At 40.0% G+C, this 23187-nt stretch overlaps 1 protein-coding gene across 1 annotated transcript; it reads left to right on the top strand.

Moving 5' to 3' along the window:
- Window positions 1–258: 258 nt before the first annotated feature.
- LOC149840971 (formin-like protein 6) lies at window positions 259–12785 on the top strand. Its single transcript, XM_090005167.1, has 4 exons — window positions 259–1643; window positions 1967–2166; window positions 8743–8987; window positions 11678–12785. Exons 1-4 carry the CDS (start codon window positions 259–261, stop codon window positions 12467–12469), a joined length of 2622 nt encoding a protein of 873 aa, XP_089861293.1. The 3' UTR covers window positions 12470–12785.
- The last annotated feature ends 10402 nt before the right edge of the window (window positions 12786–23187 follow it).

Here is a 23187-nt window from a genome sequence, read left to right as displayed (position 1 = left end):
TGATCGGCCAGCTCTCAGTCATCGCCGGGAACCGGTCCTCTTTTCTCTCTCTCTCTCTCTCATCGGTTCCCATGCAAAAGTTTTACCTCTTCTTTCTGACGAAACAGACAAAGGGCCCATCTACCACGCAGCACACACACACACAGACTCTCTATCTTCCTCACTCCACCGTCCTCTCTCTCTCAGTGACACAGACACACACCGCCGTCCAACCATCAGCAACACCACGGGAGTCTCCATCGCTTCCTGTCTCCGACAATGCCCATCTTCCATCACAACCACCACGTCATCTTCCTCCTCCTTCTACTTCCCTACGTCAACCACGTCGCCGGCACCAGGAGATCCCTCCACCAACCCTTCTTCCCCACAGATTCCGGCACCGTCTCCCCTCCTCCGGCAACCCCCACCAACTCCACCACTCCATTCTTCCCTGTCAATCCCACTCCCACTGCCACAACTAACACCCCTCCTGCCGCCATTCCGTCCGTCACCATTCCGGCGAACATCTCCGGCCTCGTCCGGCCAACCTCCGCGGGAAGTAGTTCCGGCGATGCCAAGAAGGTCATTGTCCCGGTCGTCATCAGCCTCATTGCCCTCGCCACTTTGCTGACCCTCATCTTCATCTTCCGGCGCCGGAGGTCGGCCGAGTTCTCCCAGAAAGCCATCAGATCCACCAGCATCCGCCTCTTTCCGGCAGGAGATCCCGGTTCCACCACCCCTAAGGTCGGCGTCGGCAACGGATCGGAAGTCCTCTACTTGGGCACTCTGGTGGACTCCCGGAGTCCGGAGAGTGACGATACCATCGGCGTGAGACCTCCATACCGGAAATTGGGTTCTCCGGCGAGCTTCCACCAACGGAGCCCCGACCTCCACCCGCTCCCGCCGCTCTCGCGCCAACGCCGGCCGGCAGAGCCTGGTAGGGAGACAACTGACGACGATGACAACGAGTCCTTCTACTCGCCAAGGGGCTCGTCGGGCGAGAACCAACAGGGGAGCCCGGGCGCTGGACCTGGCTCCCGGCGGGTCTTCCCCTTGCACTCGCCCGGAAGGTGTGAGACTGGGGGCTCGAACTTGACAACGCCTTCCTACCCATCTTCCCAATCGACGTCTCCGGCAGCCTCAAAGGCCCCCTCACCTGAGCCGGAGACAGAGTCCACTATCTCTGAAGCCCCCAGCCCTGACAGATTCCAGTTATCGCTTCCATCATCGCCCATGCCGTTCGAGCGGAAGCAAATTTTTCCCTCTCCGCCATCCTCTCCTTCCGAAGGATCGATGCTATCGGAAAAATCGGCTTTATCAGGAAGACGGTCGTTCTCGGGGCAGCCGGCTCCTCTAAAACAGCCCGTCTTTTCCGGCCGGCCTCCTCCTCCTCCTCCACCACCACCCCCAAGGGGGAGTCTATGGCAATTCCAGATCCCTCCACCACCTCCAAGCCAGCCAATTGCCCGATCTCCACCATTGATACCTTCACCAAAGAATTCGGAGTCTGTGAAAACCGACAGTTCGCCGGAAAGCAGCGAGCCCTCGGCCGAAAAATCTGGGGACACCCCACGTCCTAAATTAAAGCCGTTGCACTGGGACAAGGTTAGGGCGAGCTCAGATCGAGCAATGGTGTGGGACCAATTGAAATCTAGCTCGTTCCAGTAAGCACATGAGCTGTAACATCAAAATTTTCTATTTTCTTCCTTCGTTTTTTGTTTGTTGGGTGATATTACGAATGAATGATTTTTGTTTAGACTTTTAGTTCTTCGTTTGAAAGGATTCTTTAACTTTTATGAAGGTGAACTTTTTCTTGGATTCTTGTGCTATTGATTGGTAGATTATGGAGGGAAATATCGGATTTTTTTAGAGATTACATATCGTTGTGTTGCTTGTTATATTCGCTAACGACCATATCACATTTACTAGCTTTGTTTTCATTTTGAAATTTGGCCTTTCTTGGTTATATTTTTACCTTCATTTGCAGATTGAATGAAGAAATGATCGAGACTCTGTTCGTATGCAATTCCACGAATGCTGCACCACAGGAGACGAACAGACGGGCTGTTCTTCCTTCACCTGTTCAGGAGAACAGGGTGCTCGACCCAAAGAAGTCCCAAAATATTGCCATCCTTTTGAGAGCCCTCAATGTCACAAAGGAGGAAGTCTGCGAGGCGCTCATAGAAGGTGAGAGAGTTACTTGCATGTCTCTAACTTCGTCCTTCTGATGATCATATTGTTAAGATAAATGGTAACTCCACAGAGTTACCCTCAGAGGATCACGATGACTGTTAGCATCTGCCGATTTCTGTTCCACAGAAATCGACAGGATCACACATTTACATATGTAGCTAGCAGCCAAATGAATTCCTAAAATCTCGAGATTGGTTAGCCAAACCTGTGTTATCTTATCTTCCACCTGAATGAAAACCTAACCTGTTATCTTATCTTCCACCTGTATCTAAACCAAATATGGTTAAAATGATAAAAAGTTAAGAATGTAGTTATTGTTAAACTTTTTTCCTTAATAAAAATCAAACTCATATCTCATGTAAGTGAGGTTGGGTGCATTTTTCCAAACACAGTTATTCCTCTTTTCATGGTATCGGAGCTACCTTCTCTAACAAGCAAATCAATGGCGTCCAGTTCATCAAACTCATTCATCTCAATGACACCCACTGCATCAGCAACTCCGTGGAACACGGTGGCAAGTGTAATCTCGATTAAACTGAATTGAGACAACTATCTTCTCTGACGTTCGTAGTAGGAGTCAATCGTGGTGAGTCAAGACCTCTTAGGTTTTGTCGATGGGTAGTCTTCTCAACCCATCAAATTTGTCACCGACAAGGAAGGAAGGCAGGTAGTCAATCTTGAGTATCACACCTGGCGAAAAGCTGACCAGCTGGCTCTGAGCTGGATCAAAGCTACCATCTCTGAAGTAGTCCTTGGATAAATCATGAGATCTAAGTCTGCCAATGATGCCTGAGTAGCGTTGGAGAAAGCCTATGGTTCGCAGTCATCATTGCGAATCATGATGTTGAAGAAAGAGCTAACTTTTATCAAGAAAGAATCAATGGACATGTTGGCATATCTTGACAAAATCATATTCTTATCTCATTCGTTGGCGGCCTCACGGCATCCAGTTGATGACACGAATCTCATTCATATAACTCTTAATGGGCTGCCCATTGAGTATGAAAGCTTTTTAACATCTGTTACAACTGGCGCTATCATTCGTGAATTTGTTGATCTGTATGATCTACTTATAAATCAAGAAAAAGTGAGTACTTCTGTTGCACTCCAAACTGTTTGAATCTCAAGAATCAACCCAAACTGCCTTTTCGGCCACTCACGATAGAGGTCGAGGACATGGTTCCTACAGAGGTCACTGGAATCAAGGAAGGGGACACATGCGCAATTTTTCCTCGAACAACAACTTCAATCAAGGTAATTCACATCAACGAGTACCTGTAACCTGTCAATATTGCAGCAAACGCGGTCTCACTGCAAAAGATTGTTGGGACATTCTGAAAGCATTTTCGGCTATGTCTATACAACAGAGTGAGTATGATTATTGGTACCCAGATACAGGTGCTACTAATTATTTGACGATGAATGAGCAAAACTTTGCAAATAAATCCCCATATCAAGGGAGTGAGTCCATCGTCATAGGAAACAGTAAGACTCCCTATTTCTCATACAGGAGACATGGTTCTTTCGTCTAGAGGATCTTAATTTGCCTTAAAGAATGTCCTCCATGTTGCCGCCATCGCATAGAACTTATTGTCTGTTGGTCAATTTACTACGGATAATGATTGTATTTTTTAATTCACTCATTCTCAATTTATTGTTAAGGATCGTCAAACAGGCAAGATTTGACTTCGAAAACCGAAAATCAGTATGGGTCTATATCCAATCAAGGCAAGCAGTGATTCTGATGGCAGCATATGCGGGACAATGTGAATCCTTTGATACATGGCATCGACAACTTGGACATGCAAATAAGACAATTGTGTCATTCCTTAAATCTAACAATGTTATTTCATTTGATAAGAAGAAACAAATAAAAACTTGTGTTGATTGCCTCATTGGAAAGGCTCACAAACAACCTTTTGGTCACTCCCAATCCAACAATTCACAGACTCTAGAACTCTTGCATGCATATGCCTGGGGCCCTATGCTTGTGGATTCTTAGGAAGGTTTCAGATACTATTTGCTATTGGTTGATGATTACTCAAGGTTTTGTTGGATATTTCTCATGAAAAATAAATCTCAAGTGTTTGACTGATTTAAAAACTTTAAGTCCATTGTTGAAAATCTATTTGGCTTTGGTGGAGAATTTACAAGTTCTGGTTCGAAAGCTATCTTCAAAATAATGGTATATTTCATCGTTTCTTGTGCCCTCATACGCTTGAACAAACGGACTTGTCGAACGTAAGCAGACACATTGTTGAAACCGGTCTTAGCATGCTCAGTGGAACAAATTTAGCCTCTGCCTATTGGGTTGATGCATTCTGAACATCCACCTACATCATCAACCGACTGCCAACTCTAGTTCTAAGCAGAGTTACCGGAAGCGCCCCTATAGTAGGGGAAGCGTGCTTCCTTGATACACGCTTCAGAAGCGCGAAACATTGCGCTTCCGAAACGCATGGGGGGAAGCGTCCCTCTTTTTTGGGAAGCGCATCCCCCTTTTTTGGGAAGCATGTTTTCCTTTTATGGGAAGCGCGTTTCCCTTTTATGGGAAATGCGCTTCCCCCATGCTTCTCTCTTTTTTCCATTTTATTTTTTATTTTTTATTTCTTTTTTTTCGCTTTCCCCTCGCTTTCTAGGTCGCTTCTGAGACGATTCGTGACTCGCTTCTAAGTAGTCCCACGCTTTCCGCTTCTTAAATTTTTGAAAGTGCCTCTCTTCCCGCTCCTGCTTCTCGTATCGCATCCTCGACTGGCAACCATGGTTCTAAGACACTGCACACCGTATGAGCTTCTCTTCCACCGCAAACCCGACTATACTCACGTGAGTCTTTGGTTGTCTTTGTTATCCCTCACTAACACCTTATAACAGGTCAAATTTTAGCCTAAAACGGTACCGTGTCTCTTTCTTGGTTATACATCGTGTCATGAAGGTTATCTTTGTTTTTATCCTCTAATTGGTCGCACTTATATATTTCGACATGTCTATTTTGACGAGTCCTCTTTCTACAGTTCTCGAGACACATCGACCTTGCCTCCCCTGTCACCTTCATGCTTAACTCAGTGGGGCATTTCTCTGTCAGTTGCACCTAGCATCTTCTCCTCATCTATGCCGTCTCCTTCCTTATCTTCACCATCCGTAGGTCAGTCACCCGAGTTTGGCCCTGACCCCTCTTTTGCGTCCCCTGTACTTGTTGTGAATACTGGGCTTGATTCCCCTTCTCCGCTCAGTTCACCGTCCCTTGATCATCACTCATCTCCTACTTCGCCCTCCGATCCCTCGGTATCTCCTGATTCACTCTCACCTAATCCCACTCCCCCAACGGATCCTTATGTTCCTCCAGCTAGTCCAAGTATTCATCGTCTTTCTGACCATTCTCATCCCATAGTCACACAGCCCATGACTGGCTCCTTAAAACCCAAATCGTTCATGGCTTCTCTATCTCCTACTTATCGGTCTTCATGCCTCCCTTCTCGAACCCGAATCTTCCACCTTCACATAAGCGTCTCAACTTTTTCAATGGCAAAAGGCTATGACTACTGAATATGATGCTCTTATGTGCAACCGCACCTGACACTTGGTTCCCCTGCAATCCCACTTTAATGTTGTTGGCTGCAAGTGAGTTTATCGTATCAAAAGGCACTCTGATGGTACCATTGCTCGCTATAAAGCTCATCTTGTAGCCAAGGGGTTTCATCAGGAAGAAGGCATCAACTTCTTTGAGACTTTTAGTCCTGTCATTAAGCCTACTACTATTCGGGTTATTCTCTCACTTGTTGTCTCCTCCAACTGGGTTATGCGTCAGCTTGACTTCAACAACGCTTTTCTTAATGGATATCTCGATGAAGATATGTACATGAGCCAGACTCCTGGGTTATGTTAAGTTTTTCAATCATGTCTACAGACTCGACCGTGCTATGTATGGTCTCAAGCAAGCCCCACAGGCATGGTACCAACGCTTAAGCACATACTTACTTTCTCATGGCTTTGTCGTATCCCAGTCTGATGCCTCGTTTTTCATTTATAAAGATCATCATCTGCTTCTCCTTTTACTGGTATATGTAGATGATCTCATCATCACAGTAATTCTCCATAAGTCATCACTTGCATTGTCTCCAATCTCGGCTCTACCTTCTTTATCAAAGACCTTGGTCGTTTAAGTTACTTTTTGGGCATCGAGGTTAACTATCTTAACCACACAGTGCATCTGTCTCAATGTCTTTACATTCTCACTCTTCTCAAGAAAGCTGCTATGGTTGATACCAAGCCTATGACCACTCTGATGAGTGCATCTCTCAAGCTCGCCATAGCAGGCATTGCAATCTTTCCAGATGCAACATTGTGTCGCAGTATCGTTGGAGGCCTGCAATATTTATCTCTCACTCGCCTGGATATTGCGTTCGCAGTCAACAAAGTTTGTCAGTTCATTCATCAGCCACGTGAGGCTCATTGGACTGCCGTCAAGCGCATTCTTCACTACCTAAAGGATACAATTAATATGGTTTACTTCTTCATCCATCTTCCTCTCTTGAACTTAGTGCATACTTCGATTTAGATTGGGCCGAGTGCCTCGATGATCGCAAATCCACTGGGGATTTTGTTGTCTTTCTAGGCAACAATGTTATCTCTTGGTCCTCCTGTAAACAACGCACTGTTGCCCGGTCTAGCACCGAAACTGAGTACAAGTCTCTTGCCTCTGTGGCTTCTGCCTTGCTGTAGTTAAAGTCTTTATTTATGGAACTTGGAGTTCATCTACACAACCTGCATGTTTTATGGTGTGATAATATTGGGGCATTATTCTTAGCAGCCAATCTCGTGTTTTATGCTCACATGAAACACATTGAAATCGATTTTCATTTTGTTTGGGACCACGTCCGCACTGGCAATCCTCAAATTCAGTTCATTTCCTCTGGTGATCAACTAGCTGATGGGTTCACCAAGCCGTTATCTATCGTCAATTTTTGAGACTTTTGGGACAAGCTCAACGTGCGTGCCCCCGTTGACCTTGCAAGGGCATGTTAAGATAAATGGTAACTCTACGGAGTTACCCTCAGAGCATCACGATGACTGTTAGCATTCCACAGAAATCGGCAGGATCACGCATTTACATATGTAGCTGTCAGCCGAACTCCTCAAATATCGTTTACATATGTAGCTGGCAGCCAAACTCCTCAAAGATTGTCTTTAGAAGATCACGCTTTACATATGTAGCTGGCAGCCAAATGAATTCCTAAAATCTTGAGATTGGTTAGCCAAACCTGTGTTGTCTTATCTTTCACTTGTATGTAAACTGAACTTGTGTTATCTTATCTTTCACCTGTATGAAAACCAAATATGGTTAAAATGATAAAAAGTTACCAATGTAGTTATCGTTAAACTTTTTTCCTTAATAAAAATCAAACTCATATCTCACGAGAGCGTGGGTGCATTTTTCCAAACACAGTTATTCCTCTTTTCACATATTTTTTTCTTTTAATGGTTGATGATGATTTCCCAAATTTGGCTGACACCAGTCAAAATATGTTGGCGCCAGAAGTAAATATTGTAAAACTTGGGGCCTGACTCAGCACTAATGCCCATGAACTTGCTACTTAACAGTGTAAATTAACCTATAACATATGTAGGGGCCTTGAAGCAGGTGTAGGGCTAATGAAGTTTGTTATTTGGAAGAAGTCTATATGCAGACTCCATGACCTCAATCAACTTGTTTGAAAGATGCTATCATGCTGATGTGCATGGATGGCTGTGATTATTTGGTTCAAGGCTGGCTTTTTCTGAGGATTCCCCAGTTTACAGTAGCTGATCCTTGTTCCAAATTAGGGTGGTGTCACTTAAATTGTGCATGTCTTCATTTAGGTTTCTTAAAAAGGAAAAAAGAGATACCGAATTCATGAGATGGAAATTGTTATATGACAACCTGTTTCTAGTGACTAATACCAATGGGCACTTCTCATGTCCAATGTTGTTCTGATGTCGATCTTTCAATTTGTGCCGTGCAAAGATGGTAGGCCCAGTTCTTGGTGCAATTACATGACCACCTCACTAAAGTTTTAGAAGAATGATTCTATTTCTGATTGAATTTGGGTCCACTCAATCTATTTTTTTCTGATTCAGCAAGATTTTCAGTCAAGCATATATGCTATATCTTCAGGGATGTGGCTCCTTGGCATGGTCTGGTGGGGATAAAATGCAACTCTCTTCATGGGCTTGCATACTTTAAGTGGTCATCAAAGATGCTCATTGGAAGACAATTGAGCTATTGGAAAAATCAATATTGGAGTCACTAAACGTGCTGTTCACTTATCATTGATTAGTCTTGTGTTCGCTGATCGTCTAGTAAATCTCAATTGGTATGCTGGTATAACTAGTTACATTATGTGCATATGCATGGGCATGAGCATCTCCAAATTACAGCTTGTGATGGGTTAATATAAACGTGTTGACACTGCATTTCTTACACGTTCTCGGTGCAATAAATCTAGTATTCTATATGTATAGGTGACTAGTTTTCCTAGCATTTTTACACATATCAAGCTATTAAATTAACCTCTAAGTTGATTTGCGTGATAGGTAACACTGATGGACTGGGGACTGAACTACTTGAAACTTTATTGAAAATGGCTCCAACCAAAGAGGAAGAACTGAAACTGAAAGGGCACACTGAGGATGGCAGCTTCAAGCTAGGACCAGCTGAGCGATTTCTCAAGGCTGTGCTTGACATACCCTTTGCCTTCAAACGAGTGGATGCCATGCTGTACATTGCCAACTTTGAATCAGAATTTGCATATCTCAGAAAATCTTTCAAAACACTTGAGGTATGCATAAGAGTTCTGGACACTTTTTCCCTTAAAGATTCAATCACATGATTTCTCAATACATGATAAACACAAATTGGGAATAAGTAGGTGATTTTATATAAAAAAAGATGCTTGATATAAATTTGAGAAAGTTGATTAAACGCAAATCATGTAGGACTCTCAATTTAGTTAATCAGGTAGGGGGTTTATTTTCCAATAACTAGATGCTGTTATAACTTATGATTATAAAAATGCCTAGACCTGATATATTTGGTGGGGAGGATTACTTTATGAAAGGTATAGTTTTGATTGCCTTTGGTACTTGGGAGGTTGCTGTTCCCTTTTTTTTCTCCTTTTTTTATAAGATTTTATATGCGAAAATTGTGTCAAGAAATGGCTGCCTAATGGTCTAATGCTACCATTAACCGATCACTTTTCAGAGCCCTCGTGCTTACTCTTATCAGTTTGGATCGCCAGGAAAACTTAATGCACAATTAAGAACAGAAAATATATAATACAATAAAAAACAGTGAAATATGAATCCCTACTTTTCTCTTGTTAGTTGTGCCTGACTTGAAAATTAAGAAACAAAAACAAAAAAACGTAGACCCAAATAAAGTCCTATGTTCGGTCTCTATTCTTACAAATCTTGGGCTTCGTTTCAGGCCCCACAGATTCCTACAGCTTTCATTAATGTTATCAAGTGACAAATAGAAGGCAATTGCACAAAAAGTTGAAAAAATGTATAAACAAACCCCTAAACGAACAGTTGTGAGTTCAGCAGACCCTTTTGTTTTATTTTGATGAAAAATAAAATCACAAGATCTCAACTCCTGAAGCTTTGATCTTGGTGATACCATGATTAATACAGTTGCATCTAGGTCGTTAACATTGTGATTCCAAAATGTTCCATTGTTTGGTGTTTTCATTAATGAGATGATTTCTGCATCAGTATTTGTTCATGAAAATTGTGTTTGCTGCAAACTGGATTAGAGTGCTGATTAATATCGAAAAATAACCAACATTACCTTTTAGATGTTAATGGAGTGACTCAGCAATACACGTCTTCTGGATCTTTGTACTTCATTCCATGCTATGCTCGATAAGGACATCTAAAATGCTCCTTGTTACACCATGATATAGCAATTGGTCATCCAGTTTGCCAAGTAGCTTGAATTAAATCTCTAGTTTGTCTGGTCCCCTAATCAGCCAAGTGGACTAACTATAGGAAATAGCTACTTAAAATCTCTACTACTGGCAGGTTACTCCGAGGTTGCAGCCAAGGAACATGTTGGTCTGTTGGTCTTGTATCTTGATTTTGTTTGTAGATTTTTGTGACATCCATTTTGCTTGATTCATTAATACTTTTTTTTTTGTTTCATCTCCTTTTCCAGTAAACCTGTATATGCATTTTTTTCTTACTGCACAGTTCTACTTCTACTGGTCTTGATTCTCCAACCACAATGGTCCATGAGATTCCAACAGTTCTGCTACTTCTCACTTTTATCAGAATTTTTAGGCCCACTCTTCCAGATATTATTCTACTTGGCATCCTCACCGTTTAAATCTCTTTAGCTACTCCAATTTTAAATTTTCATTCTCCATGCGATTTCTTTATGGTCTAGAGAAACTCACTCACTTTCATGGTACGCTTGTGTGCCAAAGAAAGGGGCTCTGCGCAGCGTAATGCGTGGAGCCTCTCTCCATGGAAACAACCCCCCCCCGGCTCTCTCTCTCTCTCTCCCTCTCTCTGTCGGACTTCATTTCTGCTGAAAAGGGGCTCCCATTGAAAAGTGGAGCTCTTTCCTCGAGGAAAGAGAGACTCGTGTTTCAATGGGAGTTTGTGGGGCCTGCAGAAACGGATCGAGCACTGTGCATTTCTGTGGAAATCCACAATTTTCTGTGGCAGGCAAATGTGAATGATTTTTTTTTCATCGGAAAACAGTCAATGTGGAAGATCAATCTACAAAGAGCAGTGTAGAAAAATACTTTTAAAATGAAAAATCCAGAAGTTTAAGCATAAATTTGAACTCAATATACCATATTTGGACTTTTTTTTTCAGCTCCCACAATCTTCAATTGAGTTGGGTGAATTTCTAAGAAACTCCAAACGAATGCTTTGGTATCACATGAGACATGACCGGTTCGTGAATTCCTAGCATTCTGTCTTTTACCCTTTACCCCCTTGAATACAACCATGTTAGAGCCTAGTGGGTACTGTATCTGTTGGACATGTAGCGGTATTTCACGTGATGCACAAGAGTATGCTGGCAGGCATTGATAGAGACAACATATTGCCACCTAGTTTAGCCTTAAAGCGGCTGGCATTGACCTTAGAAATCAAAGGGTGTATTAGCAGTGGTAATAACGGCCTCTTTTTTCATTTTCTTCCTTTATTGTTCACCTATCTTGGGACTTAGCCGTGACCCTGAGTCAGGCAATGCCTTGCTGGCTGCTGAGATGGGATTTGGTTGATTCTACCTTTTGAGATGCTGTTTAAATCTGCACAATTAAGGCAACTCAGCGAGGCATTTGGTGGGGCCCAGATGCCAGCCACAGAGGCCTGGATCTCTGATGCTCTTAATTTTGCTAATTTTCCTGTTAATTATATATTTTCTCGTGTCAAACCAATAATAAAAGATAGAACTTTAAAGTCATGCGGTGTCAAATTTAGGGTCCTAACTTCAGTCTCTTCTCTCCTATCTCAGGCAGCCTGTGAGGAACTGAGAAGCAGCCGCCTCTTCCTCAAGCTCCTTGAGGCTGTACTGAAGACCGGCAACCGAATGAATGTGGGCACCAACCGGGGGGATGCACATGCCTTCAAACTGGACACCCTCTTGAAGCTTGTCGATGTTAAAGGCACTGATGGCAAGACCACCCTCCTCCACTTCGTTGTCCAAGAGATCATCCGGTCCGAAGGGGCACACCTTGCCAACCATCGTGCTCCAACTGCTGACCTAGCCACTGTTGATGACCCACGTAAGCTCGGCCTTCACGTGGTTGCGGCTCTCTCTGGAGAACTCAGCAATGTGAAGAAGGCTGCTTCGATGGATTCTGATGTCCTTGGCTCCTATGTCTCCAAACTCGCCTCTGGCCTTGAAAAGATCTCTGATGCCCTCCGCCTTTCTGGCGATGGTGAGGCCAATTTAAAGTTTGCTTCGTCCATGTCCTCGTTCAAGTGCAAGGCCGAGGAGGAGATCTTGAGGATCCGAGCTGAGGAAAGTGTGGCACTCTCACTTGTCAAGGAGATCACTGAATACTTCCACGGCAATGCAGCTCGCGAAGAGGCACGCCCCTTCCGGATCTTTGTCATAGTGCGTGACTTCCTTGATGTGCTTGACCGCGTATGCAAGGAGGTTGGAAGGATGCAACAACGGACTACAGTCATGAGTGCAGGCCGCCAATTCCCAGTTCCTATGAACCCCAACCTCCTACCAACAATGCCCGCCTTCCAGAGGCGGTGGACGGACAGTGATGATGACAGTGGAATCTCATCATGATCAAGCTTTCTTCTTGACCGATGATCAGAGTTTGCTGTACATCACCATCATATGCACCGAAGCTGAAGATTCTAGCTGCCACACTTTGGATTTTGGAAATCAAGGCGAGGCGGCTTCCGGTGTGCTTTTTGTACTTAAAATCACCAACGTAGGTTGTTATTCACAATGGGGTTTAGTTTATTTATAGTATACATATATACGCAGAGTGTATTCATGCATGAAGATGTATATGCTGTATTCCAGGGAGTTTATTTGGACAGGAAAATTGATAAAATGTGATGGAGGAATTTGGGATGAACTCGTTTCTTATTTCAGTTTCATTACAAAGAGAAATAGCAGACAATGGCATTGGCATACACACTGAATGGTGTATTTTTGTAATCTAAAATTATGCATGCACGCAAGCATGCATGAATGATGTGCGAATCTTACAATCTGCGGTATGCAAGTTCGTTGGTTCAAATCAGATTTCCGTCTTTTGATGTCATGATTTCGGGCATATGTATATACAGTTTTGCTTTGAGAGCAGACAATGGAAAGCTTGATGTTACGTCGTGAGAGCACACCATGTGAACCTCGATAATTTACTATTAACCTCATGAATCTCCGGCAACGATAAATTGAATTTTGGCTTGCACGATTATGATGAATGCATTCTCTGCATCTACGCACTCGAGCACCTGTGCGGCTTCTTCTGTGGCTCAAAAAACAGCATTGTCAATCTTCAGACCTTTTAGCAATTCTAATTTGATAGTGGAGGTGAAGCTAAGTGTGTTGGAGACCTTTTTTTAAAACTGAAACACAATATTAAAGAAAAAAAAAACAGCATAATGCATTCAAGATGTAGTCCAATACTAGAGATCATTTTTTATGCAGCAAAGCACCGTAGTGAACTGTTCATCTCAGGATGGACATTCTTGGTAGGCCCACCAAAAAGACGTGCTACCATGCCCATCTCATTCTTTAAGATCACCTGCAACAGAGTCCATGGGGTGGGGTGGGTGGGGGGCGTACTTTAATGAACTAAATTATCCCCAAGTTACACCATTTTTTGGGCCATCTTAATTAGCATTGTGTTAGAGATGAACGGGCAATGAACAACGCCATTTAAGCTGAATCGGATTGGCTGAACCTTGATGAAAGATACAACAAAACAAAACAACAACAACTACGCCTTCATCCCAAAATAATTGGGGTCGGCAATATGAACCAAAAAAGAAAATCATTATGGGTCTTCCACATGAATCCTTCTCCTTCAATCACTTCTATCCAATGCCATGTCCTTGGTGAGGTTCAAAGCATTCATATCCTTGATGAAAGATGTGTTGGAAAAATAGCTTAAACATATACTCAATGAAAAAAGAAAAAAATTGCATGGAGGCTCGTATATAAGCGTTATCTTTAAAGCAACAATTACTCTTCTAAGATCGATTCCTCGTGCAATAGGGTTGACTGCAACTTTGCTTCCAGGATAAAACCAAGTCACGCCTTCTTGCGTAAACCACGACCTCAACTTGCACTACGGTAGCCGTCACCTGTGGATCTCCAAAATTTAAAAAACTAAAAGAAGGATTTTCACAAGAAATTTTTTAGAAAAGGATCCGAAAGCCGGATCCAAAATTTAGTTTGTTAGGTCTGTTACGCAAGGTTGTGCACCTTTTCTCCTCTTTTGAGCAGGAATCAACCAAGCCAAAGCTTGAATTCTTCACTTTTGAGGCTTGAAATTGAGAGTACACATACCTCGTATGTGGATCTTAAAGAAAAAAGAGAGCTTGATGTCACCTAAGGCTAAAAAAAAAACACAATATGTGAAGGTTAGCGAGTTCTAAACTTATAAACATAAAATAAATAAACAAAATGAATAATAAAATAAATTAAATCTTACATCTGGCTTAGGAAACAGTTTCTATGTTATTAACGAGCGCGATGGAACACGAGCAACACTTTGGCTAGGCACAGGCTATGAGAAAAAGGTGAGATAGGGGATTTGGGTCTTAAGCTAGGCTAAGTGGGGTATGTCCAGTTCTGCAGGGATTTCGACAGGGTAAGCGTGCAACTAAGACTTGAACTCCATATACTAGAATAGGGGGTGACCCCCTATTTATATTTTTTTTTGGCAAATCCAGACACATTTGGTCAGTTTTTTAATGGAGGGTTGTGATTTGTCCGAGGTATACTACCTTATATGTGGGGGGTGAATTTTGTCAAGAGGATTGGGATTTGGAATATTTCAATCTCAATTTTAGGACGGTAGGATAAGATCTCGAGTGGTTTATCCAAAGAATGCGCTTTCTGAAATTGGTAGAAAATGTTATCGACAAACGATTAATAATAGATAGTGTTGACAACCAACACCAAGTGTCATTAGGAGCAAGAGCTGACGTCACTTCATGGGTTGGCTAACTCTTGATAACAAACACATGTGTCGTCAGGAAAGTCGTCATGGCAAACATAAAAATAGGCAAACTATTGATAACAAACATGAAAATTATTGACGACACTATATGTTATTAGCACTTGACAACCTATTTTAGCAACAACTTTTGATCCCAATGTCAGATCGACCTGGTTTTTGGCTTGTTAGAAAGCTTAATTATTCTTCTTTAATTCTTCTTTTGATATAGAGTCATAAAACAGTCTTTTGAAGACAAAAAATAGGCTTATTTTTATATGAAATGTCTCGGTAAAAAAATGAGGTGTCTACATATACCTCTCTTTATTGTCAAGTGTGTGAAGCTCGATCAATAACGAAGAAGTAAACACATCAGTTTTAGAAAGACCAAAAGATTTCATCTGGCAAAGTATTTTTGAAAGAAAGTTTTATAAAAATAAAGATATAGATGGCTTGACAATGCAAGATGATAGCTAAAGGCGTGTACGTAGCTCAACATGAGGGTCTCTCTGTGATGCTTTTCTATATAAGTAGAGAGGTCTTGCCAAACGAGGTTGGACAAAAGACTAATCTAGTACCTTATTTCACATGAAGGCTTTACCTTGAACTTGATAATTATAAACGGGAAGTCTTTGTTGAGCGAGGACAAACAAAGGTGAAACAAGTGTTTTGTGGCTTGAAATCACATGGAAGGCGACTGATATTTTTTAAAAGAAAAATACTTCTTTTTAAAAGACAAAGATAGAGACAAACTTTTGAGGCAAAAACATCAGAAAGGCTGACTTTTTTTAGCAATTGATTATTCCTAGGAGCTACTTATATACATTATTATATATATGTTATTTTTTTAAACTGATCAGTCCTTGCTCTGTCAGGGACTGACCTGGACCATTCCAAAACAATTTCCCTCAAAGCAAGTTCGCAAACATACTCTAAAAAATGCTTGTATCTAGAGTCTTTTCTAAAAATGTTTTCTTTATTATTATTTTTTATTTGAACCAAATTTTCTTGGGACCATTGTGGTTTGCCTCATGGGCTGAACTAAATCAGATTTGACCACTAAGTATTTGCAAACCAATTTTTGGAAAAAACCTTGCTTTCATACCGAAATCAAGGTTTTTTCTCAAAAACTGATTTTGGTATTTGCTAGCATGAAACCTATATCAGTCTCAATGATGTTAGGACTGATATACAAATTCAATAACATGTTTTACTCAAAGTATGCCCGTGCATACCAATTTCAATCCACCCATATCAGTTTAGAATGCCTACCTTATTAAGACAAAATCGAGCTCCAAGTCGTAAGGTACACAATCCGCACGGTGCTGCTGGATCATTCGGCTAGCCCTTCTTCTTTATAGCTACGCCTCCACTTTAATGGAGGTCACCACCTTGAAGAAGGGAGAAGGAAGTCTGGAGCAAAATTGGGAGAAGATCAAGGGAGAAAGAGAGAGAATTTAGAGAGAGAGAGAGCGGAAGAGAGCAAAAAATAAGGTGGGGGGGGGGGTGAGCCTCTTTTTATAAATTCATTGTGATTTCATACTTCCAATAAGCCTCTAATATTACCTTTTCTCTCACCCACTTCTAGCCCAAAACTTTCCCTTTTGATTTTTTTTTTTTTATTTTTTCAAAAGTCCTATATTTATTTAACTTATTAGTGATAATAGGAAATTTTGAAAACTCTAGCTTTTGGCCTTATCAAACTATTTTGGTATATTTTTATTTGTAATAGGCTTGCCTCTTGTAGAGGTTCCACCCATTTAAGAAGGCCCACTAGGTTGGGACGTCCCACCCTAGGGAAGCCTCTTTCTAATTTCACAAAGGATCTCACTCTTACTACTAAGTCCATTATTAATTATCATAGTTTTAAATTAGGAAAGTTAATATACTTTGTTGACTGTGGGTTTGAATAGAAGTTTTTCTTAAAATTTTCAAAATTTTACAATGTAGGAGGTGCCACCTAGGATGGGCCCACATAGGGGGATGTCCCACCATATTGGACTCCTACTTTTTATTAATTATAATTGATTCCTAAGTTCTACTCCATATAAATTTCTTTATTTAAATTCTAAATGGATTTCTATTTTGGATTTTGAATCCAATTGAGATCCAATTCAAGTTAAGCAACCCACATCACATCTATATCCATACTCAATTACTAAAATTCAAATCCAAATTAAAAATTTGAATTCACATTAAATTGCATTTAAATTAAAACTAAATTCTATATGTATTTTAAAATCCAATTTAACTTCAAATTTAAATCTGATTTCATCCCTTGATTAAATTTTGACTCTTTTTAATACACAAATTAAATCTCAATTTAGCATTAATTAAGATCCTATATTTCACTTAAATTAAATATAAAAATTCGATTTTTATAAATATACCCTCAATTCAAATCCAAACTAAATTAAAACTCAAATTAAATTCCAATTAAGTCTAACTTAAATTCAGATTAAATCCAACAAAAAATCAAAACCTAATTCGAAATAAATTTCCAATTTGAGATTCATTCTGAACCCAAATTAAAGTTGGATTACAATTAATTCTCATCTTAGGTTTGAATAATATTTTAACATTAAATTTGTCTTTATTTCTCATAAAAATGTAAAAAAATTATGGGTTTTACATTCTTCCCTCCTTAAAGAATTTTTTCCTTGAAATTTAACTAGAGTTATTTATCGACAAAATTCTAGGTATGTTGTTTTTATCTTTTATTTGCTTAATAACTGTAGAAAAATTTATGGGTATTACATTATTCTCCCCAAAAAGAATTTCGTCATTGAAATTCAATATCAAATTATCAAACCCGAGAACTATAAAAAAAGAAAGAAATCATCATGCTTCTACTGCGTTATTATGATTACTGTAGTATAAAAAGGGTTTAACCGACAAATAACAAGGTACCTATTTTTACTTATCTGATCTGTGATGTCATACGATCATTTTCTAGGTTCACAATTACAAAAAAAAAAATTTATCAAACAATAACACCATAATTAAATCAAATAAACAATTAGAACTTACTCACTGAGCGATGCCAGACTATTGGACGAGTCTTGATCCAATGTTTTCATCCCACTCTGATATCAATTTGTAACACCCCAAAATTTTAACCCAAAAATTTTAGAGAATATTTTTTATGTTTTATTTATTTCTTTTTAAAACAACGAAATGACCTTTTTTGGGTTAAACATTTTGGGTGAGTTACAATACATTCAATCATCATAACTGAATTAAAATGTGAATAACGTTAGATTTAATTCAGTCCCAATAATTTAAAATGCATATCAGAGTATTTTGATAACAATAATTGTTTTTTCAAAACTATCCCCGATAAAGAAAAAAATTGGCTCTTGACGACGCTCTAGCATTCTGCATCTGATCCACAATTGCATATCATACTTCACCTAAAACCCATAAAATAGGCCAGACTAATGAAAGCCTGGTATGAATTACCAATACAGATAAATCAAAACCAATATATATGAGACATACTATCATATATTCATATAGGTAAACATCCATCTCAGGTAAATCAAAACCAATGTACATGATCATATTCCAATAAAATCACACAATGATTCAAATAATTATCCATTTAAATATGCATATTATCACATTTCATCACAAGAATTGACCTCAGCAGCAACAGGCTTAAAGGAAGACAAACAGACTTGTGTGTGCTGCCACAGCCGCAAAGCAGAATGATCAGACTGACTTGATCAAAGGTATTATCGTTGTGGTTGACCATCTTGCTTGTGTCATGTTTAATTCGGCGGCAACCCACTCTTTTATATCTTCCTCTTTTGTTAGGGTACTTGACATTGCATCGCCTAGTTTAGAGACCGCATTAGAAGTTACTTCTCCTATGGGTATATTTTCTTGTTGTGCGAAGTATCTCCCTACAGTTCGAGTAGTTATTGAGGGATATGAGTTGTCCGTTGATCTTGTCATACTCGAGATGATATTTTACAATGTCATTCTAGATATGGATTGGCTATCATGACATAATATGACTCTTCAGTGTTGGGGTAATACGGTCTACTTAGAGCGACCCGATCTGACGGCTTTGATTTTCTAGGTGACTAGGTCGGTGGGTGAGGTAAAGATTGTGTCCGCGATGAAGATCACTAAGTACTGCAAGCAGAGTTGTGTGGTATTCTTAGCTAGTGTGTTCGCTATGGATAGCCAAGAGACACCTTTGGAGCAGTTGAACGTGGTCTATGAGTTTTTCGATGTCTTTCCAAAGAACTTACCGAGTTTACCACCTCACCAAGAGGTTGAGTTTTTTTATTAAGTTAGTGTTTGGTACAACACCGGTATCTCAAGCACCATATCGTATGACACCTATTGATCTAGTTGAGTTGAAGAAGCAACTATAAGAGCTTCTTGACAAGGGTTTTATCAGGTCGTGTGTGTCACCTTGGGATACACCAATATTATTTGTCAAGAAGAATGATAGATCTATAAGACTGTATTGATTACTGCATGCTAAATCAAGTCTCTGTGAAGAATAAATATCCTTTGCTCAGTATCGACAACTTGTTTGATCAGTTGTGCATGACGAAGGTATTCTTGAAGATTAATCTTAATTCGGGATATCACCAGTTACGAATCAAGGTAGACGACATCCTGAAGTCAATATTCAGGTTCAGCTACGAGCATTATGAGTTTTTAGTGATGTCTTTTGGACTCACGAATGCCCTAGTAGCATTTATAGACTTGATGAATCGAGTCTTTCGGTTGTAACTGGATCAGTTTGTCATTATGTTCATTGATGACATCCTAATATATTCAGAGAGTGTGGAGGAGCACAGAGAGCATCTGAGGATCATCTTACAGACACTCAGGGAACATATGCTTTATGCTAAGTTCTCTAAGTATGAGTTTTAGCTCGACAGGGTGATGTTCCTCAGACACGTCACATCAGGAAATAATATTGAGGTAGATCCAGCTAAGGTGGAGGCAATGTTGTCTTGGGAGCAGCCGAAAACAGTTACAGAGATCAGAAGTTTCTTGGGGTTGGTAGAGTATTATCGTTGATTCATCCAAGACTTCTCTCATATATTTGCCCCGATGACGAAACTACTACAGAAAATGGGTGAAGTTTATTTGGTCACCTCATTACAAGAAGAGCATCCAGAAGTTGAAGAAGAGGTTGACCTCAACTCTAGTTTTGACTTTACCTTCAGGGTCATGAGGGTTCGTGGTGTATAGTGATGCTTTAGGAACCAACCTGGGTTATGTCTTTATGCAACACAAGAAGGTCATCACTTAAGCTTCTTGGTAGCTAAAGGTGCATGAGAAAAACTACCCTATGCACAACTTAGAGTTAGCAGCCATTGCCTTTGCATTGAAGATTTGGCGCTACTATTTATATGGGGAGCGATTCGAGGTTTTGTCTAACTACAAGGGTCTCAAGTGTATTTTCTCATAGAAGGATCTGAACTTGAGGCAGTGCAGGTGGTTGAAGTTCCTCAAAGACTATAAGTTTACCATTGCTTGCCACCCAAGTAAAGCGAATATATTAACATATGCGCTGAATAGGAGGGCATCAGTTTCGGTGGCCAGCTTGATTGGTCATAGTTGAGACTTACTTGAGGAGTTTGTCAAGTGACAGTCGTTTGCAGACGAAGCTAGACACATCCATTATGCAGGGATGAGGGTGCGACCTGACATCATCGATTGCATTGAGGAGCTATAGTCAGCTGATCTAGACTTTAAGAAGTTATGCGAGAGTGCCTAGAAGCCGAATGCACAGTTTTATTGTGAGGAGGATGGGACTATTATGTTCGAAGATAGATGCTGGGTTCCAAAGGCTCTTTGGGAGGAACTGAAGAGCGAGACCCATAGGTTGAAGTATTCTGTTCATCTTGGTAGCACCAAGATGTTCAAGGATCTTCAGAGAACATATTAGTGGAATAGGATAAAATAGGATGTTGCTGAGTTTGTGTCTTACTTGCCAACAAGTTAAGATCGAGCACCAGAGGCTTGGTGGACTGCTACAACCTTTGGACATCCCCAAGTGAAAGTGGAACAACATATCAATGGACTTCATCGTGGGTTTACTGAGGACCCATCGTCAGCATGATGCCATCTGGGTGATAGTAGACCGACTGACGAAGAGCATCAATTTTTTGCCGATCAGGGTGGGTCAAAGTTTAGAGAGCTTGATAGATTTGTATATAGACGAGATTGCTAGACTCCATGGGGTACCATTTTCGATTATGTCAGATTGAGATCATCACTTTATATCTCATTTCTGATGCCAGTTGCAAAAGGCCTTGGGTACTAAATTGAAGTTTAGCACAACTTTTCATCCGCAGACTGATGGACATATAGAGTGTACTGTCAAAACCCTTGAGGACATATTAAGAGTGTACACGCTGGATTGGGCAGGCAATTGAGATAAGCATATGAAGCTTGCAGATTTTTCATACAACAACAGTTATCATGCCAATATTGGTATGGCTCTATATGAAGCTCTACATGGTAGACCATACAAATTTCCGTTGTGTTGGGATGAGGTTGGTGTTAGAGCAATGAAGTCTCTAGAGGCAATTCAGCACTATTCAGACTAGGTGTGGATGATTCACCAACGATTAGTTGATGCACAAAGCTGACATAAGAGTTACGCCAATCAAGAGCATAGGGAGCTTAGCTTTGCGATGGACAATCATGTGTTTATTCAGATATTGCCTATGAAGAATGTATTTAGGTTCAAAAAAATAGAGAAGCTTAGTCCTCGGTACATTGGACCTTTCAAAATCCTCGAGCAAGTTGGTGAATCAGCGTACCGAGTAGGATGTATTTAGGTTCAGTATGAGGCAATCAAAGTACAATCAGATTTGATGATTGAGGAGAGACCGATGGAGATTGTGGATTGTGAGGAGAGGATACTTCAGAGTAGACTGATTTCATTCATGAAAGTGAGTTGGTAACATCACAGACTACACGAGTGCACCTGAGAGCTTGAGACCGATATGCATAAACATTACTCACACTTATTCGATGCATTATAATTTTATGAATGAAATTCTTTTAAGGGGATAGGGGTGTAATATCTCATAAATTTTCTCAAAATTTTCAAGTTCGAAAATATAAATTTTAATTAAATAATTTTATTTAACATGTTAAAATTTTGAAAATGGTAAATATGGGATGACGTCAATATGGGCCAAGACATGATCCAGGGCCCATTGATGAGATCCCTATATGAAATGTAACAACTGCAAATTTTAATCATTTTAACTTTTAAATTTGAGCAAAATTCAAGTAAAATTTAGGTTAAATATTTCTGCCAAAATTCAAGAGTTTAAATGGAAGTAGGACCCTAGTTAGATCTAGAAAATGCATTTTTTAAATTAGACCGGCCCCTATTTTGGGTCGTTTTGAATTGGATCAAAGTTGACCAACCTATATATATAGAGGTTGACGTCAATATGGATTTGGACCCATGAATGGGTTTAAATCCAAATGGATTTGGATTTGGGTTATGGTTTCAACCCAGACCCATAATCCATCCATAACTTTTTAAAACAAAAAAAAATTAAAACTTAATTTAAAAGAAAAATATATGTATATATATAAGTAGTTATGATAGGGTAGTAGAACTCTACCTCAAATAACACATTTAGAAAGGGGTGTCACCCCCTAGAGGGCTTCCACACTATAAAGAGAGAGGCTAAGTCTCTCTCTCTAAAAACCGTCAAGTAGAGAGAGAGGGGGATAAAAAGAGGAAAAAGAGAGAAAAAGAAAGAGAGAAAGAGAGAGACAAGGGTGTCACCTTCTCTACCTTGAATATTACCTTTTTAGCAAAATAAGGTATGAATTTCTGATAAAATGAGGGTTTAGCATGTCTTAAATTATATGGGTTTAAGGGTTGATCATATTTAAAAATTTATGCATGTATATACTATGCTTTTTTTTATGTTCTTGATGTTTAAAATTTATTTTTTGCAACCCTGAATGTCTATAAATTTCTGCATGTATATACTATATATTTTTTTTATGTTTTTGATGCTTAAAATTTATTTTTTACATCCCTGAACATGTATGCAAATTTCTGCATGTATATACTATGTATTTTTTATTTTTTTGATGCTTAAATCTAAGTTTATGCATCTCTAATCATGTCTAAAAATTTATGCATGCATACCATGAATATTTTGATCGTTCTTGATGCTTAAATTAGAGTTTCTGCATTCATAATCATGTCTGAAATTTTTTGCATGCATATCATATAAATTTTTATCGTTCTTGATGCTTAAATTTAATTTTTTGCATAATTGAATGTCTGCAAATTCCTATATGTATATTT

The sequence above is a fragment of the Nuphar pumila genome, chromosome 4 (genome assembly GCF_984573655.1).
Source record: "Nuphar pumila chromosome 4, dmNupPumi1.hap1.1, whole genome shotgun sequence".
Lineage (NCBI taxonomy): Eukaryota > Viridiplantae > Streptophyta > Magnoliopsida > Nymphaeales > Nymphaeaceae > Nuphar > Nuphar pumila.
Note: the sequence above shows the minus strand (reverse complement) of the source record. Positions and strands in the feature narration are given on the sequence as shown.